The 18,726-nt window shown below is 35.0% G+C and overlaps 4 protein-coding genes across 9 annotated transcripts; 2 read left to right on the top strand and 2 right to left on the bottom strand.

Annotated features, from left to right (window-relative positions):
• The first annotated feature begins 342 nt into the window (after window positions 1–342).
• Window positions 343–5,356, top strand: LOC107924750 (probable galacturonosyltransferase 13). 3 transcript variants are annotated; one of them, XM_016855333.2, is made up of 7 exons: window positions 532–1,285; window positions 2,601–2,656; window positions 2,779–2,934; window positions 3,103–3,693; window positions 3,791–4,093; window positions 4,223–4,253; window positions 4,395–5,356. In XM_016855333.2, coding segments are annotated over exons 1-7 (1,350 nt in total). In that variant the 5' UTR covers window positions 532–1,074; the 3' UTR covers window positions 4,397–5,356. The 3 variants fall into 3 exon arrangements, with proteins under 3 accessions (XP_016710821.1, XP_016710822.1, XP_040936788.1); XM_041080854.1 differs by lacking the exon at window positions 4,223–4,253 and having other exon boundaries at window positions 536–1,285; window positions 3,103–3,424; window positions 3,587–3,693; XM_016855332.2 differs by lacking the exon at window positions 4,223–4,253 and having other exon boundaries at window positions 343–1,285.
• Window positions 5,357–6,009: 653 nt separating this feature from the next.
• LOC107924115 (membrane-anchored ubiquitin-fold protein 2) lies at window positions 6,010–13,422 on the top strand. Of its 3 annotated transcripts, none has more exons than XM_016854413.2 (5): window positions 6,010–6,314; window positions 6,673–6,970; window positions 12,556–12,717; window positions 12,916–13,006; window positions 13,093–13,422. In XM_016854413.2, exons 2-4 carry the CDS (start codon window positions 6,838–6,840, stop codon window positions 12,969–12,971), a joined length of 351 nt encoding a protein of 116 aa, XP_016709902.1. In that variant the 5' UTR covers window positions 6,010–6,314; window positions 6,673–6,837; the 3' UTR covers window positions 12,972–13,006; window positions 13,093–13,422. The 3 variants fall into 3 exon arrangements, with proteins under 3 accessions (XP_016709902.1, XP_016709901.1, XP_016709900.1); XM_016854412.2 differs by having other exon boundaries at window positions 6,670–6,970; XM_016854411.2 differs by having other exon boundaries at window positions 6,013–6,314; window positions 6,745–6,970.
• An 88-nt stretch (window positions 13,423–13,510) lies between these two features.
• On the bottom strand, window positions 13,511–18,627 carry LOC107924117 (uncharacterized). Of its 2 annotated transcripts, XM_041080851.1 has the most exons (7): window positions 18,491–18,627; window positions 15,597–15,974; window positions 15,323–15,472; window positions 14,961–15,219; window positions 14,657–14,875; window positions 14,433–14,575; window positions 13,511–14,096 (listed from the first exon to the last, which is right to left on the bottom strand). In XM_041080851.1, the coding sequence occupies exons 2-7, from the start codon at window positions 15,891–15,893 to the stop codon at window positions 13,797–13,799; spliced, it is 1,368 nt and encodes a 455-aa protein (XP_040936785.1). In that variant the 5' UTR covers window positions 15,894–15,974; window positions 18,491–18,627; the 3' UTR covers window positions 13,511–13,796. The 2 variants fall into 2 exon arrangements, with proteins under 2 accessions (XP_040936785.1, XP_040936786.1); XM_041080852.1 differs by lacking the exon at window positions 18,491–18,627 and having other exon boundaries at window positions 15,597–16,107.
• Window positions 16,288–17,376, bottom strand: LOC107924114 (uncharacterized). Its single transcript, XM_041080853.1, has one exon. It carries the CDS (start codon window positions 17,374–17,376, stop codon window positions 16,570–16,572), a length of 807 nt encoding a protein of 268 aa, XP_040936787.1. The 3' UTR covers window positions 16,288–16,569.
• Window positions 18,628–18,726: the final 99 nt, after the last annotated feature.

Below are 18,726 nucleotides of genomic sequence, written 5' to 3'. Positions count from 1 at the left end.
GATTTTTATTTAATTTTTAAATTTAAAATTCACTATTCACATTTAAAATTTAAAAACTATTTATCTCTTACTTACAACTTAAGAGAATTAGATTCAATTTTTTTCAGTTGACATAGAGAAAAACTTGGTATCATTAAGTTGGCAAAAAAAAATCTAATTTTTTTTTATTATATAAGATATTTTTTTAAAGTAAAATTAAGAAAATAACACCCACATATAAAAAAATGTCTCTAAATTTAGCTCATAAACTAAACTAAGGACAAAAACTTCTAAATTTAGCACTAAAGATTGTTGCTTTACTCCCTTTTCAAAGGTCAAACTCATCCCACATTTCTCTCACTTGACTCCTCAAAATCAAAATGAAAAATCAATTTCTCTTTCTTTTCTTTTTCATTTTCATTTTTAAAATTATTCCCTTAATGCATCATTTTCTTAAGATTATTAATAAAATAATATTTTATTTTATTTTCATAAAAATATATATTAATTTATATTTCTAAAGAAAATAGATTTTGATGAATTGATTCACCAACGCGAAAGCTCTATTGGAACCAAAAGGAAAAAAAAACCTATTTTCTAAGGGGAAAAAGAACAATACTTCCTCTTTGTTTTTCATTTATTTATTTTTTATTCTTGTCCTTTCCTTCTTGATCCAATGGGAAAGCAAAATCTAACAATGGTTAAGATTCAATAATTAAAATCCAGATTTCAATAATATCTAAGTATGATTCTTAATGCAAAAAAGCTCGAAATAAAGGGAGAAAAAGAAACCAAAATTTTGGCGGGGTTTTAAAAGTCCAATGCAGTGGATATCTTTGTTAGAGGAACCAACAAAGGAAGGGAGAGTTTAAAAGAAAACCCAGATCAAGAAATCAAAGCTTGAATCAGGAGGCAAAGAAGAAGAAAAGGGTTGGATCTGATGGTGGTTGGGGTTGGATTGGGTGTGAAGAGGATTATTAAAAAGAAAGACTGTGAAGGAGCAGCAGCTGGTTTTGATAACATTAAGAAAGAGGATGTGTTTTTGGATAGAGTAGAGAAGAATTGTTTATATGTGGTGAGGCTGCATAGAGAAGGATGCAGCTTCACATCTCGCCTAGCATGAGAAGTATAACGATATCAAGCAACAATGGGCTTACTGACTTAATGAAGATCAAAGTGGCAGCTAGACATATTTCATATAGGACCCTTTTCCATACCATTCTCATCGTCGCTTTCTTGTTGCCTTTTGTCTTCATTCTTACGGCTCTTGTTACCCTTGAAGGTGCCAACAAGTGCTCCTCATTTGGTACCCTTTCCTTTAATCTCCTATTTCCTTTTTCTTTTCTTTTTGATCTTGATTAGGTTTCATTTGGTTTTTCTTTATGCATTTGATGGGATAGGAGCTGATTTGATGTGGGCCTTCTTTTGTTATCACTCTCGGATGTTATCTGTTTGGCTTTTCTTGGGATCTTAATTATCCGATTCTTGCTGTCTTCATGTGTATTTGATTATGCATTTGATCTTGGTTCATGTCAATCTAATTTAGCGTGTGCATGAAGGAAATTGGATATTGACTACTGCGTTGGTTCTTTTGATATATTCATGTCTTCTTAGTTTAGTCGATATGCTAGACCTTTTATTTCCTGGAATTATCTTGATCCCTATTTTTTGATGTGGGTGATCTTGCTTTTATTTCATTTGGCTGATATCGTTGATGCTTCGATTTGTGGGATTCCTACCAACCTGATTTAGTGTGTGGATGGAGTTAGGTCGTTAATATGTTGGTTGATTTTAGATTACTCATGGATTAGGAAATGTGGGTTAGTATTTTGCAGTGTATTTTGATGATAAATTTGTATACTTTACTGCTGAAAGAAAAGGTTGTTTGTCAATAAGATCCACATATAATTGTTAATGAGTTTCTTGGACTTAATTTTACTGGTTGATCTGTATCTTAGGTTAGTGCAGTTGATTTGTTACTAGAAAATGTCGTGGATATCTGATTAATGAATCGGATAAATTATGCAGATAGTTCTGAAAGTTCAAAAGCATTTTATTGCTTTGTGGTCTCAATATATATCAACACTTTTCAAATGTTTATAATTCAGTTGGAGTTGCATTCCAGGTTTATAGTGAAGCTTTTTCTTGAATTCTTGTTTGTTCTTCTTTTTTGTTTTATCACTATATGAATTCTTTTCCAGTTGATTTACATTTTATTTCTTTGGAATAGGTCAACTTTGGACTAGATTGTAAAAGAAAAGGTTTATTTATATATTTAACGTTTAAATTTCTTCAGCATCTATTTTCTTGATGGAAAGACCTTGGAAATTGTTCAGAACTGGTGAATCCAAACTTATATAATAATGTCCTCATTGATATTTGAAATTGATTGCTTATAACTCGAGGTTTTTATTTTTTTATTTTTTTAACTCGTGCTATTTGATTTTTCTGGTCATTTCATTTTAGTGTTTATATCAATAAAATTTGACTATGATCATTTTAGAACTTGGTCAGACTTTCTTGTTGGATTCGTAGTTATCTAACTAGATCAGTATAGCGTTTTACTGTTTATAATGTTGTCTTTGAGTCCATGAGTTCTCATCTTGTTCTACTATGCCCAGATTGTTTTGGTAGGCGGTTCGGACCGAGGTTTCTAGGGAGAGTTGATGATTCAGGAGTAAGTATCCCATTCTCTCCATACAAGAACTGCTTTTTTTGGGGGGATTTTTCTTATGGTCAACAATTTGTCGTTGCTTTTAACTTGAGTTGTACTTTATGGTGATAATGATGGTTCCGCAGAAACTAGTTAGGGACTTTTATAAGATCTTCAATCAAGTAATCACTGAGGAAATCCCTGATGGTCTAAAGCTTCCAGATTCATTTAGTCAACTTGTTGCTGAAATGAAGAACAACCAGTACGATGCAAAGACCTTTGCATTCTCTTTAAGAGCAATGGTATTGTCATGCTACATAAAGATAGTTACTTTGAATTTACTTTATTCTTCTTTGGTATGTATTAACATGTTGAGGGTTTATAGATTCATTATGGATTCTAAGTTTCTCATATTGTTTAAGCTTGGTAAAATTTCTAATTAGTCCTTTTTTTTTGTCTTGTTTACACAGATGGAGAAACTTGAAAGGGAAATTAGGGAATCTAAAGCTTCAGAGCTGATGAATAGGCACTTTGCTGCAAGTTCTATTCCAAAAGGCATCCATTGTTTTTCTTTGCGTTTAACTGATGAATACTCTTCCAATGCTCATGCGCGCAGACAACTACCTTCTCCTGAGCTCCTCCCTGTGCTTTCTAACAACTCTTACCATCACTTTGTCTTGTCTACGGACAACATACTAGCTGCATCGGTAGTTGTTACTTCTGTTGTCCGGTCATCACTAGAACCTGAAAAGGTCGTCTTCCATGTCATCACTGACAAGAAAACTTATGCGGGTATGCATTCTTGGTTTGCACTAAATCCCGTAGCATCTATCATAGTTGAAGTGAAAGGCATTCACCAGTTTGATTGGTTAACTAGAGAGAATGTTCCAGTGCTTGAAGCTATAGAGAGCCATCATGACTTCAGAAATTATTATCATGGCAATCATATTGCAGGGGCAAATCTCTCTAATACTACTCCTCGATCATTCGCTTCAAAATTGCAGGCTAGAAGTCCAAAGTACATATCCTTACTCAACCATCTTAGGATATATTTACCCGAGGTAATTAGATGTGGCTATAACAATTTCTTTCTCATCCTACACGGACAATTTCATCTTTCCTCCTAAAACATCTGTTCTGATTGTATGTTTTGAACAGCTCTTTCCAGACCTTGACAAAGTAGTTTTTTTAGATGACGATGTTGTGATTCAGCGTGATTTGTCTCCACTTTGGGAGATTGATCTGCAAGGAAAGGTTAATGGAGCTATAGAAACCTGTAAAGGTGAAGACGAGTGGGTGATGTCAAAATATTTCAAAAACTACTTTAATTTTTCTCATCCCCTTATATCTAAGCATTTGGATCCTGATGAATGTGCATGGGCTTATGGAATGAATATATTTGATCTACGTGCTTGGAGAAAAACAAATATAAGAGAAACATATCATTTCTGGCTGAAAGAGGTAACTTATCACTTACCGAGCTTATCGACTATCTCCATAATTTAACCTTTCCCTTTCCTACTGGACATTACTCATGATGGCTATCAATGTTGATTTATTTTGGGTACTGGAAATACAATATCTACTTAGTTGCAAGAGGGTTCTGATCTTTCCACATTTTGTAAGGGCATTGTTTCTATTATAATAAATTCCATTCGATTTTGAATACTGGTTTCTATTATTATACGTTGACTGGTATTTGGTTTCTTATAGTCAACTTTGTTTTACCGATTTACTCTGATTCTTGGTTTGTTTGTGACAGAACCTGAAGTCAAACTTGACCATGTGGAAACTTGGAACTCTACCTCCTGCTTTGATTGCATTTAAAGGCCGTGTTCATCCAATTGACCCATCATGGCATATGCTTGGCTTGGGGTATCAGAGTAAAACCAACATCGAGAATGTCAAAAGAGCTGCAGTTATTCATTACAATGGCCAGTCAAAACCGTGGTTGGAGATTGGCTTTGACCATCTTCGGCCGTTTTGGACCAAGTATGTCAACTACTCCAATGATTTTGTTAGGAATTGCCACATTTTGGAATCGTAGTTAAAAGCGAACCAGAGGGCTTTAAGAAAAACGATAGAAGAACCAAGAAGAGATGCTGGCAAGCCGAGTGTCGTAAGTTTTATTGCAGCCTGAAAGTTTTCTCGAGGTTTATTTAAGAAGGTGAGATTAAAAATTGACCCAAGAAGGTGATGACTTTTGACAACAGGGTTTACCCTCATCAATCTTAAAACATTTTTTTAGGAAGGACTTGCATTATTAGCTTGGGTACGAAATTCGTTCTATCAGTTCATAACATAGCAAGCAATGTTTTGTTTTTTTGGAGCCGGAAAAGGATTCTGATGTTACTCTTCCTGCAAAGTTATTGGCTTAATGCATATGTCGGAATAAGGTGCAAAATACACAAAGGTTATAGAATGCTTCCACTGATTCGTTGATGTGGAAAGAGAATGGCTTAGGCAAGTTATTTGGCGAGGCAGGCTCCCACATCAGCCTAGACTATTTTTCCCTTCCATATCTAAAAAAAATCTTTTATTGGTTTCATTTTTTTTCTGAGCTTTAATTTTAAATATCTTGTTGAACTTTAGAATTAGATCATAGAGAATTCTTTATTACAGCGCTCCCATGAGTTGGGGTTTGTTTTTAGGTTATTTATATGTATATTGTTAAGGAGAAATACCTACAACGTTGTGCATAAAATTTCTTTTCTTGTTCTTTTCCATGACATAATATTATGTTGCTTCGTTACACTTAATTATAACTAAACATGATACGAAAAATGGCATGTTTTGATAAATTAATTTAACTCTCAATTAAATATATTAATCAATTAAGCCCTTGTCCTTTAACACCATTAACTCTACCCAATGAGAAATTTAGAATTTTTTATTTTTAAAAAATTATAGATTTAATAAAAAATTATAAAAAAATAGAATTTTAAAGCCAATGATTAAAAATAAAAAATATTAAATTATAGAAAAAACAAAATGATTAAAATTTATAAAAGAAGAAAAGATTTTTGTTTTAATTTAAAAAATTAATTATTTTAAGTAATTTAATTAAAATTAATTTAAGTTGGAGAAGATATTAGATATAGATGAGTGTATAATAATACTTTATTATATTGGTATCTAAAAACTATACTTTTTAACATCATCTTAATATAATTTATTCTCTAATAATAATTTATTATCGTTTTAATCACCAATATTTTTTCTTTTTAATATTTTCTAAAGAAATTACCCACCTAAAAGAAGGGAAAGAAAAAAAACCTTTTTTTTTCATTTTTCACGTGGAAATAATAAATGAATAACAAGATGATCAAACATCAAAATCCAACGGTTACAAGGTTACATGCAAAATCGTAGGTTTAGAGTTGACTCTTTTCTTTTTTGAAAAAAAGAGGGTGAATTTTGTCCATTTCCATAGCTTTACGAGATCAAGGCAAGAATGGAAGCATTGACCATAGATTTAGAAAACTCCGAAACAGCCTCGTTTGTAGAGATTTATTATTATTTGATCTCTTCTTCTTTCTCTTTCTCGCTTTATTGATTTGATCTAATAGTGTTATAATTATATCAATCAAAGCAGCCCAATCGGCTTTTCTTGTTCTTCTTTTTCTTCAAAGCTTCGATTTTCCAGCCAACAACAACCAACCCAGATCAGTTTTGTAATCAAGTAAGATAACCCAGCAAATATTGTCTCTGCTTTAAGTATTTATTCGGTTTTGGAGTGACCAAGCTCTGGATTTTGGCGGCTTTTTTTTTTCCCTCTATTTGCTTTACTTTTAATATTGGTGGATGATTACTTATTTTAATGTGTTTATAACTTGAACTGTTCTGTTCTTTATCTTTTTTTTTATATATATATTTTGGAGTAGATTATATTCTATTTTGGATTTACCCATTTTTGGTTATATTTTTGAAATGGTTATTCAAATTTATACTCCTAAAGTTGCTTCCTTTTATAGTTCGCCTGCATATATGTTTCTAACTTATCTGAGTGAAGTAAATTTTTTTTTTACTTGGTATAGTAGTTTTGGAATCAAAGAAGGGTTGCAAATGCTAATCTCGAACATGTTGAATACCACCTTTTGGTGTCTTTACAGCATACCAGATTGAGGTTTTTGTTTGAAGTAAAAGGAGAAAGGCCAAGTAAAGATCTTGGGGTGTTTGGATTTTTAAATTTAAGGTTTCTGGAGATGGCTGTTGTTCAAGATCAGTTGGAGATCAAGTTTAGGTTGACTGATGGATCAGATATTGGTCCTAAAACCTTTTCTGCTGCTACCAGTGTTGCAACCTTGAAGGAAAGTGTTCTTGCTCAATGGCCTAAAGGTTAGTTTAAAGTTTGATTAAATCCACAAATGTATTTATTTCATTCTTCCATATAGTTTGAACTAGAAAGATGGGGTCATGGTATTGATTTTCAATGTGTATTCAATTTGTTTGTATTGCTGGTTGAATATTCAAATATGGAAACTATGCAGAAAAATAGAATCATATGCTTTACTTCCTTCTGAATTAGGATAAAAATTCAATGTAGAGAAGCTAGAATCTGTTCTTTGATCAGTAAAATTTATTAGAAATGATAATTTCTTACTGCTGTATGAAATGCTAAATAATGAAATATAACATGCTACCAAATACGAACAAAGAATAGTTCGGGCCTTTTCCCGCTGTAAGATGAATAGCAAGGTTTAACTTTTTCTTTTTCTTACTTGTTTCGTTTCATGAGTGTCAATTTGTCACTGAATACTTCTCTTTCTGATCACTTAAACCAGCATCTTGTACTGATTTTTGGTTTGATTCATTGCATCATTGGTGTTTCTACTGGTAATGTGTGTCTGTGTTGGATGCCGGGCTTTCAAACTTTGTTGAGTGATGAACATATGACTTGAGGCTCTTTTGTTGACTGTTCATAATTGAATTGCAAGCTGAGATAATCTTACTGAATTTTAAAGACTTATGCTGGTATATCGCAGTTCTGTTTGTTGATCCTGCTTTTCCATCCAGCACTCTATCTCTCTTTCTCGATTCTTGCTCTTAGGTGCTTTGCAACTTTTTGTACATTGTTGGCTTATTGAACTACAGATACTCGGTCCAACTTGTTGAAAAGTCAATTAAAGGGTGAGTTGAAAAGTCAAAAATGGGAGGTGCAAGTGGCACCGAAAGGAAAAATGGTAGGCAAGTTGTTTAAAATTGAATGGGATAATTACAATTTTGGTCCCTAATTTTTTAGGCCATTTGCAAGTTAGTCTTTGAACCTCAACTATAAATAGGTCTAACCATTTCTCATTTCAACCATCCCAACCAATCTTTCTCTCTTAGTTTTCTCTCTTCTCTCATTTGAGAATTCTTAAGGAATTCTATTTGTTTGTATTATCTTAGAGATAATAAAGTTATCATCTAGTGTTAGTGCCCGAGGACGTAGGTATAATTTACCGAATCTCGTTAAAACTCTTGTGTTTTTTCTTGTCCTATTTTTCTTTCAATAATTGAGAGTATAATAGTAGTATTTAATTGTGCTATTAAATTACTATAGAAGGAATATTCTGACTAAGGAAAGACTTGGTATTTAAGAGACCCATGTGATCCACCTCTCTTCCCTGGGAATTGAACTTTGTGTGATTTTTTAGTACAATAATTTACACGCTTTCGACTTTATTGGAATAACAAGTGGTATCAGAGCCAAATGTTAATCATAGTATGCTCTGTGGTTGCAGTTTAAACTGATCTTCCACGTCAGAAAAGATTTCTTTAGGTATATTGAAAGATTATGGAGAAAACGGTCGGTGTAGGAGCTTCAACATCGTCCATGTGGACAAGACCGACAGTTGCAAATGCAAGATTGGCCGTGGAGATCTTTGATGGCACGGGCCATTTTGATGGCACGGGCAACACGAGTTGGTCGCTGGTAATGTATGGCTAAAAACTGCCTACAAGTGGAGCAATGCAAACATCACAAGAAAAAGTTCAGATTATGATTTTTGGAACTCCGCAGATTATAATTGTACCTTTCTCCGAAGGAGGTTAAACAACGTGCATCGTCGTCAACCCACCAGGAATATCACAAAGATGGTTCTGGCACTTCCCCAGTGTTTTGTTGTTCTCCAATATTTTTCCTGCACTAATTAACTTGACATCTTTCACTGTCCTTGGACCATTCTCTTTCTCTGCACAAAACTAAACTAGTAAGATTGCATGCTCGGAACAACTTTAACAGAATTGAAGCAAAATAAAGAGCAGAGAAGGCTCGTCATATACCAGAATTTGAAAAGAGAACAAATAGAAATTTCAATGGCATTTAATCATAAAAAAAAAATTCTAGGACTTACCACATGCTATCTTGTATGACATTGGATAAGTGAAATGCAACGTAAAAGAAGAGCTAGATGATAGAATTTAGCTCAAACTACGCTGTCAGTTGTGTTATTCCAATAGGGTCGGAAGCGTGTAAATTATTGTTATAAAAATCACACAAAGTTCAATTCCCAGGGAAGAGAAGTGGATTACATGGATCTCTTAAATACCAAGTCTTTCCTTAGTCAGAATATTCCTTCTATAGTAATTTAATAGCACAATTAAATACTACTATTATACCCTCAAATATTGAAAGAAAAATAGGACAAGAAAAACACAAGAGTTTTAACGAGGTTCGGTAAATTATACCTACGTCCTCGGGCACTAACACTAGATGATAACTTTATTATCTCCAAAATAATACAAACAAATAGAATTCCTTAAGAATTCTCAAATGGGAGAAGAGAGAAAACTAAGAGAGAAAGATTGGTTGGGATGGTTGAAATGAGAAATGGTTAGGCCTATTTATAGTTGAGGTTCAGGGACTAACTTGCAAATGGCCTAAAAAATTAGGGACCAAAATTGCAATTATCCCATTCAATTTTAAACAACTTGCCTACCATTTTTCTTTTCGGTGCCACTTGCACCTCCCATTTTTGACTTTTCAACTCACCCTTTAATTGACTTTTCAACAATCTCCACCTTGAAGATTTGATTAGGATAATCGCATCTTCACATACTTCCTTCAACTCCCCAAATTCGATAAAGCTATCTTTTATAGTGCCTCCAAATGCGCTCTCAAGCGCCATACACCTGAAGGTGCTCAAATTTTCAAGATGTTAATCAAGTTCAAACAATGATTAAACTTAATTGTTGTTACCACCTTGGTCATCATATCTGCGGGATTATTTGCCCAGTTAATAAGTCTAATTCTCCAGCCATAATAGAGGAATTAGAGGTTGAAAAGGTTCTGATCCAAGAACCATTACATACACCAGAACCAGTTGCAGTTGCAAGGCCACGGAGAGAAATTCGTAAACCTGCTCGATTTACTGATATAGTGGCCTACGACCTTCCCGTTGTTGATGATGATATTCCTATCACTTATCAAGAAGCAATGCAAAGCTTAGAAAGTGATAAATGGAAAAGCGCCATGGATGAAGAAATGCAGTCTCTCCGGAAGAACAATACTTGGGAGTTGGCGCAATTACCGAAAAGTAAAAGGGCAATCGAATGCAAGTGGGTATTCGCAAAGAAAGATGGATCTCCAAGCAAGAAATATGTTCGCTACAAGACAAGATTGGAAGCAAAAGGCTACGCTCAGAAGGAGGGAATTGACTACAATGATATATTTTCCCCTGTTGTGAAGCATTCCTCCATTAGAATTTTGTTGGCCTTGGTAGCACAGTTGAATTTGGAGCTAGCTCAACTTGATGTTAAGACGGCTTTCTTGCATGGTGAGTTAGAAGAGGAGATCTATATGACTCAGCCCGAAGGATACAAAGATGCTGGTGGTAAAAATTGGGTTTGTAAGCTAAACAAATCGCTAAATGGATTAAAACAATCCCCGAGGCAGTGGTACAAGCGATTTGATAGCTGTATAAGAAGGCAGAAGTACACAAGAAGCAAATATAACAATTGTGTGTATTTGCAAAAGCTGCATGACGAATCTTTCATTTATCTACTCTTGTATGTTGATGATATGTTAATCGCTTTGAAGAGCCAAAAAGAGATAGATAAGCTGAAGGCTCAGTTGAATCAAGAGTTCGAGATGAAAGATCTAGGTGAGGCCAAGAAGATTCTCGGCATGGAGATAAGTAGAGATAGACAGAGAGGCAAGCTTTGTTTAAATCAGAAGCAATATCTGAAAAAGGTATTACAATGTTTTGGTGTAAATGAAAACACAAAACATTTAAGTACCCCACTTGCTTCTCATTTGAAACTCAGTGCTCAATTATCTCCGAAGACTGAAGATGAAAGAGAATATCTGGCGAAAGTCTCATATGCTAATACAGTTGGGAGTTTGATGTATGCGATAGTGTGTACGAGGCCTGACATTTCACAAGCTGTTGGAGTTGTGAGCAGGTATATGCATGATCTTGGAAAAGGACATTGACAAGCTGTGAAATGGATTCTACGGTATCTTCGAAAAACCGTAGACATTGATTTAATTTTTGAGCAGGATGAAGCACTTGGTCAGTTTGTAGTTGAATATGTTGATTCTGACTTTGCTGGTAATTTAGATAAATGTCGTTTAACTACGGGGTATCTGTTTACTCTTGCGAAAGCCCCAGTGAGTTGGAAGTCTACCTTACAGTCTACAGTAGCTGTGTCTACTACAGAAGCGGAATATATGACAGTTACAGAAGCTGTTAAGGAGGCTATTTGGCTTTAATGGATTGTTGAAAGACTTGGGATTGTTAAAACTCACATTAATCTATATTATGACAGTCAGAGCGCTATTCATTTAGCGAAAAATCAAGTCTATCATTCAAGAACCAAACATATCGACGTAAGATATCACTTTGTGCGGGAAGTCTTTGAAAAAAGAAAAATTCTACTTCAGAAGATTCCGACCGCAGATAATCCCGCAGATATGATGACCAAGGTGGTAACAACAATTAAGTTTAATCATTGTTTGAACTTGATTAACATCTTAAAAATTTGAGCACCTTCAGGTGTATGGCGCTTGAGAGCGCATTTGGAGGCACTATAAAAGATAGCTTTATCGAATTTGGGGAGTTGAAGGAAGTATGTGAAGATGCGATTATCCTAATCAAATCTTCAAGGTGGAGATTGTTGAAAAGTCAATTAAAGGGTGAGTTGAAAAGTCAAAAATGGGAGGTGCAAGTGGCACCGAAAAGAAAAATGGTAGGCAAGTTGTTTAAAATTGAATGGGATAATTGCAATTTTGGTCCCTAATTTTTTAGGCCATTTGCAAGTTAGTCCCTGAACCTCAACTATAAATAGGCCTAACCATTTCTCATTTCAACCATCCCAACCAATCTTTCTCTCTTAGTTTTCTCTCTTCTCCCATTTGAGAATTCTTAAGGAATTCTATTTGTTTGTATTATTTTGGAGATAATAAAGTTATCATCTAGTGTTAGTGCCCGAGGACGTAGGTATAATTTACCGAACCTCGTTAAAACTCTTGTGTTTTTTCTTGTCCTATTTTTCTTTCAATATTTGAGGGTATAATAGTAGTATTTAATTGTGCTATTAAATTACTATAGAAGGAATATTCTGACTAAGGAAAGACTTGGTATTTAAGAGATCCATGTGATCCACTTCTCTTCCCTGGGAATTGAACTTTGTGTGATTTTTTATAACAATAATTTACACGCTTCCGACCCTATTGGAATAACACAACTGACAGCGTAGTTTGAGCTAAATTCTATCATCTAGCTCTTCTTTTACGTTGCATTTCACTTATCCAATGTCATACAAGATAGCATGTGGGAAGTCTTAGAATTTTTTTTTTCTGATTGAATGCCATTGAAATTTCTATTTGTTCTCTTTTCAAATTCTGGTATATGACGAGCCTTCTCTGCTCTTTATTTTGCTTCAATTTTGTTAAAGTTGTTCCGAGCATGCAATCGTACTAGTTTAGTTTTGTGCAGAGAAGGAGAATGGTCCAAGGACAGTGAAAGATGTCAAGTTAATTAGTGCAGGAAAAATATTGGAGAACAACAAAACACTAGGGGAGTGCCAGAACCATCTTTGTGATATTCCTGGTGGGTTGACGATGATGCACGTTGTTGTTCAACCTCCTTCGGAGAAAGGTACAATTATAATCTGTGGAGTTCCAAAAATCATAATCTGAACTTTTTCTTGTGATGTTTGCATTGCTCCACTTGTAGGCAGTTTTTAGCCATACATTACCAGCTACCAACTTGTGTTGCCCGTTTCCAAACTTAAATCCTTCTCAGTTGATGCTTTTTCCCCCCAAATTAATATTTATATCTTTCTTTATCGAGCAGAAAAGAAGACAACAAATCAAGCAAAGCAGAGCAAATGTGTTTGCGTCATATTATAATCCACAGCCCAACAATGGGATTACATCATTTTGAGGTGGTTTTTTTCAATTGACTGTTTCTTTCATAGCTAACATAAACCCTTGGTTTTTGAACTAAGTTCCATTGGAAATTTTTCTGCAGATGAAAAGCACTTGAACTGGTATAGAAAATCAAGTTGGGGACTTTTCCGATCGATGAAGGCAGTCGACATCAGGCAGATTTTATCATATAGGTCATGTTTTTTTTTCTTCTCTTCTGGTTTATGTCTCATTTGTTTAAGCAATCACTATCCATCCTCTTCATTCACTTCTTTCGTTTACATTAATTAGACTTTGCTATGAAGTTATTGAATCTCAGATTTTGTTCAAATTCATCTTCCTTTGTACAATATTGTTTTCTATCGTGTAATCGAATTCATATTGGCAGCCATACTTTTACCAATTATAAAGATTCATGGTGGCTCATAGTTTATATTACAGTTGCATATATGTTGATGTTTTATAACTTGCTGGTGAAAATATAAATAACCTTCATTTTACTTGTATTTACAGGTTTGACATGAAAAATAACACTAGATTTATAGCATACACTCATATTTCCTCATCTGATTTCCAACTATTTTCCTTTTGTTCTTTTTGGAGCCGAAACCCTATTTTGCAAATGCAACCAGTATTTCAGCCTGCCTTCTTTGCATTTAATTTCGATTCAACAGTATGCAAAGAAGGGAATCCAGAACTCTACTTTTTGATGTCTTAAAATTGTAAACATGTTGGACAATTGTGAAATGGTATGCGGTAATGTGTAAGCTTAGATATATAAGTTCATGCGGATTAAGGAGGCTGATATCATCGTTTCCGACCAGAGACTGTCTTCTTAACGGCACCGACAGACACTAAAAATTGATCGAGGGATGATAACGTCTTCATATCATCTGGTGGGAAGTAACTGGCTGCCTTCCCCATAAGAGATGTGAAGAGTAGAGAAAGTGAAGGCCGAGTCACGTAACGCTCACCCAAAAGTTCATCAAGAAATGCAAATGCAGCTAAAAGTTCAGCTCGGCCTGCTTTGATTGGACCTGCGAAATGTGCGGGGATTATCCTCTTGAATTTCCAGTCCCTTGCAATGCCATCAATCCAATCCCGAACCTGAATTTTTGAGAAGCATGAAGGATGGTTAGAATAATTTCACCCTAAATCAATCGCTTCGATGGAAACATACACAACAAATAGAGGGATTCTTCACAAATGAAATGATCTCTTGGGGTGGGGTTTATGCAGTAAGAAAATCAGTGTCCCAAATATATGTTGTTTTATATGACACAGTCAGCAAAGGGAACATGTCCGACATGGGTATCTTTCGTTTATTTGAACTATTTCATGTATTTGGAGAGTCATATCTTTATACGCATATTTAGACATGCCTAAGACACGGGCATGGATATGGGTATTTCCAGTAAAATAAAAGGTTAACATGATTCTGACCTTTTCTGGAACTTTGCTGAAGACTAGTGTCTTTACGATTGGAGAAACAATTAACTTCTGAGACATCTGGGCAAAACTAGCATTTGGTTCCAAAAGATTCGAGGGACCGAGGAACAGTATCTGTAGAACCATTCTTTCCCACCCTGTGCCATGCATTACTCTCGTTCAGTTTCTTACATGAAAATATTCAAGTTACATCAATCCATTTGACACGAAAATCTAACCTTTCTGACGGTTTATTTCGTTGTCAACAACTGGTTCATCAAGAACTTTCTTCCCCTTGCTAAGAATCTTCACTGCCAATCCATTTTTTGCTGATTCTAGGAGGTACTCTTTGTTGATACACTCTGGTGGGTTTTTGGGAACATATATGACGGCATCTGTAACCAGAAGCGTTCTCGACTGTTTATGATAGAAAGCGACTTCTACATATGGTCCAATCCCTGAAATGGTTCAAGGAAATCAAGTTCGAACTTTGTACATCTTTAGATATATAGTTGAAGGCAGCTCATATTCAACTTTACTTACCAACTTCTGGGGAGCTTAGAACTTTTTGTTCAATTTCATTCGCCCATGGAGTGGATGGATCCTCGTTTTGCAGGATTTTGGCACGAAAAATCCCGAAAAATTCGAGGGGTAAATTTAAGGGCCAACTCCACTGCCTAGGTGCCACCCAAACTTGAGCCTTGGGAAATTTTCTAGAAAATGGGCCCACAAAAATCTTGTGCTCATAAGCAAATGTAGGCAGGACAATGTATTCTACTGGAGCTCCTAATTCCTTCACAAGCTGGAAAGGTAAAAAGCAAATCCCTTGTTAGATGACGCATTACGAGTTCTTAAAGAATAGAAATACTCGATGCATAGTTTAGAAATAGAGAGGAAAACTGAACCTCGATGCACTCCTTGGTTGGGGCAATAGGTGCATGGACCCATAGTCCCCCAGATTTGAGCTTGATAACTGTCATTCGAATGTTTGTTGACACACTGCTGAACCCTAAAGCTTGCTCTTGTTCGAACAGCCATATAGAGCCTTTCACAGCCTAACAAAGACATGGGGCAAAGTTGAAGAGCACAATTTCAATCTCTAATGACCTGACCAGAGCCCAGATATTCAATTAATTAAATTTCAAAAAATCACATTTGATTAACGAAGAAAAAACTGACCTCAGTCCTAGTAGTGCGCCTGTTAAGAAAAGGGCCAAGGGGGAAAGGAAAGCCAGTGATATTAAAGTAAAATCTGTCAGCGGAGCCACCACTGTCGCTTCCAGCTACGGTGGTTGTAGCACCAGAACCAGCGGAAGCAACCACCAAGCCGAAATTACAATCTTTTTTCTGGCTTTTCCTTGGTTTCAACTGTAAAGAAAAGGAATTGCCAACGAAACTCGAATTGGAATCTCTTAATGAAATCGGACTCTGAAAAACGGTTGATTTTGGAGAAGACACAGCAACGAGTGCCACCATTTTTTTTTCTCCCTTTTTCTGGAATCTTTGTTTAGTTAATTTGGCAGTTTTTAACTTAAAACAACAACAGCCAGAAAGTTCCTGCAAGGGGGACAGGACAAGAGTTACAGGACATGCTTCTGACACGTGGAGGTTCATTCTCCTACTTGGATTATATATATTATATGAGGATGGGAAAATTAACGAAACTCAAAACACCATTCAAGTTTATACTCGGATTGATGGCTCATATTATTAAATAATAAATTTATTTTTAAATGTAACAAATATTATTTAAATAATAAAAGCAGACTAACCTTTTGGATCCAATTTTTTTAAGAATTAGATTACAACTTAGCACAATTCATGTACAGGATTATTGAAGCTCAATGTATTAGAATTGGAGACATGCAAATCTAACAAGCCCTGCAAACTATTTTTAATCACAACATGCTCACCAATACCTCATTGTTTTCATCCAAAACAAGCATATGCAGAAAAATCATAAATTTGTTGTAGTACCAAACAGTCTTTTAACCTTCCAAGTACATTAGTTATGCTTTCTAAAAGACTATACATAACTACTTCAACTGTATACTAAGAAACTGCCATAAAACTCGGGCACTGGAAAGTCGTCAAATTGGAGATGCATCATGCTACAGGTGCAATGCTCGCTGAACACAAAACCGCTACTGTCTCAAGTGATGATCTCTTTCACAAGCCAGTCTAAACTCGGGTATGCAAAGTACAAAATGAGAAACGAAGGGAAAGCAAATAGAATGGTAACAAGTATGTACAGGGCCAAGATGGCCGCACTGACAGGGATTGCGGACAGGATGATTAAGAGAAATATTATGATTAATGGAAACTTGGCTGTCAGATGTATGAAGAACGCCAGAGATTGCCGAAGGGAAGAGTATATTCTTTCCGAATTGGAGTAATTAGTGAGATGAATATGATTGTAGTTTGATCTTGATGACTCGGGATGATGCGGATACTGTCCCCTTCTGTGGTTACTCTGAGTCACTTGGTTTCCCGATGCTGAATTATTGTTCGATGACCATTCAGGCTGATGATCTTCACAGAAAGAAGAATGAGACTTCAGTCTATCACCATTCATGCTCTCAACCATCCAAAGTAAAAAATAGTTCTTCTGAGGGAACTTGAGATTTCCCCGATAAACCAGACGAAACGACAAGAGATTGCACCATGGGCAGGAAACGAAAAGCGGAAGTTGAATTGGTAGAGTCGGAAATTTCACAACAGCCGATTGAAGTCCTAGAATGCAGTTTTTACAAAGGGTATGACCACACCATAAAACATAGGGCACATTTTCTACGATGTTGAAAGATTCACAGCATATCGGGCATTCTAAACACTCATCCCTGCTAATTACAGAAGGGTGTTCATCATCTGAACATTCTAACGCAGCATGATTTTGCTTTAGAAAAACATTTTTCCGCCCAACAGTTCCGGCTACACAATTGGAGGCAAAACTCCACATGATTTTCTAGTGGCAGAAACTGAATCTCCGGTAACTAGAACATAATTGCAAATCCAATAAGGTCCATCTGCCAAGTATGAATACCAAGAGTGCTGAGTGCCAAAAGACAACCCGAAAGGAAAACTAAGAAGTATGAATAATAGGCACTTTAGGCAGCTAAGACTTCAGTAAGCATTTCTATTTCAAACAGCATGCAGCAATTAACAATTTACCAGCATAACAATCCTTTTTTAATTAACCCACCATTAATATGCATATTACAGTACAAATCAAAAGGGAGAACACTACGAGAGTGTTATTTATCTTTTTAATTTCAAATTTAAATTTGTATTAATTATTCTTTATGACAAACAAACAAGAAACTAAAATCCACAGTGGTAATTAAGCACCAAAGTGAAAATTTTACACAAGGCGGGATGATCATTTGCCTTCTAAGTAGAAAGCAAGCCTAATTCGACAAAATAAGCTTTAGTTCTTATCCAAAAAAAGAGAAGACTACTTGACATAAAGAAATGTCCTTTAAAATATCTATTCTCAAGCTCTAGGCACTAGATTTACTGAAGCAGGCTTGCAAATTTAACTTGATTAAATCAAGTTCAAATTTCAACTTAACAAAGCTAGGACAAGGCAAACCAAGCTATCATACAACTTTATTTTGCATCAAATACTTAGATACCAAAAACCCAAAGTTCGGCTCACTTAGTTCATCTATCTAGTAGGGATTAATTTGTACAAAAAAATATGATAGTAAATACCCAATTCCACAAATCATCTTAAATCAGAAAAAGAAAGAAAGACAACCAAAATGAATATACCTCCTCCAAAATCATATCATTTCATCAATTGAATATATATATATTAAACGAATATATTAAACAAAATGAAATCAAAGAACACAGAAAGGAAAACACTTTAAATAATCATATAACATAAAAGCCAGAAAGAAACAAAAATATATTTTTTTAAATGTTATTAGTTTGCAAATAACCCAGCAATGAACTCACACAAAACATACACAGAAGTAGGTATGATCTTTACATTTAAAAGCATATTTTTAACAGAAAATTGAAAAAAAAAATAAAGGCTTGAAATAATGATCTTACAGAGTATGTACCTTGATTTGATGATAACAAAAAAACGAAAAAAAGAAAAGAAAGTTTCAAAGCTCTCGTTTTCTCTCTGCTTTCACTATTTTTCCCCCCGGCTACTACAAGTAGAAACTTAAAAGGTCAAATAAAGCGGACTTTAATTTGTGTGGCCAAAATCTGTGTTTGTAAAAAGAAAAGGAAAAATCAAGATTCAAGCTCGAAAATTCTAAGGTGGGCTCTTAAAAAAGAGGTAAAAAGAGCT

The sequence above is a fragment of the Gossypium hirsutum genome, chromosome A11, assembly GCF_007990345.1.
Source record: "Gossypium hirsutum isolate 1008001.06 chromosome A11, Gossypium_hirsutum_v2.1, whole genome shotgun sequence".
Classification (NCBI taxonomy): domain Eukaryota; kingdom Viridiplantae; phylum Streptophyta; class Magnoliopsida; order Malvales; family Malvaceae; genus Gossypium; species Gossypium hirsutum.
The sequence above is the reverse complement of the archived record's forward strand: the minus strand, read 5'-3'. Positions and strand labels throughout refer to the sequence as shown.

Coding starts and splice junctions, on each gene's coding strand:
- LOC107924117 (XM_041080852.1), bottom strand. CDS start 16,031: ATGAACCTCCACGTGTCAGAAGCATGTCCTGTAACTCTTGTCCTGTCC. Junction 15,473..15,596: donor GGCGCACTACTAGGACTGAG/GTCAGTTTTTTC, acceptor TGTCTTTGTTAG/GCTGTGAAAGGCTCTATATG. Junction 15,220..15,322: donor CAACCAAGGAGTGCATCGAG/GTTCAGTTTTCC, acceptor TTACCTTTCCAG/CTTGTGAAGGAATTAGGAGC.
- LOC107924115 (XM_016854413.2), top strand. CDS start 6,838: ATGGCTGTTGTTCAAGATCAGTTGGAGATCAAGTTTAGGTTGACTGAT. Junction 6,971..12,555: donor TCTTGCTCAATGGCCTAAAG/GTTAGTTTAAAG, acceptor AGTTTTGTGCAG/AGAAGGAGAATGGTCCAAGG. Junction 12,718..12,915: donor TCAACCTCCTTCGGAGAAAG/GTACAATTATAA, acceptor TTTATCGAGCAG/AAAAGAAGACAACAAATCAA.
- LOC107924750 (XM_016855332.2), top strand. CDS start 1,075: ATGCAGCTTCACATCTCGCCTAGCATGAGAAGTATAACGATATCAAGC. Junction 2,657..2,778: donor GGAGAGTTGATGATTCAGGA/GTAAGTATCCCA, acceptor ATGGTTCCGCAG/AAACTAGTTAGGGACTTTTA. Junction 4,094..4,394: donor ATCATTTCTGGCTGAAAGAG/GTAACTTATCAC, acceptor TGTTTGTGACAG/AACCTGAAGTCAAACTTGAC.
- LOC107924114 (XM_041080853.1), bottom strand. CDS start 17,376: ATGTGGAGTTTTGCCTCCAATTGTGTAGCCGGAACTGTTGGGCGGAAA.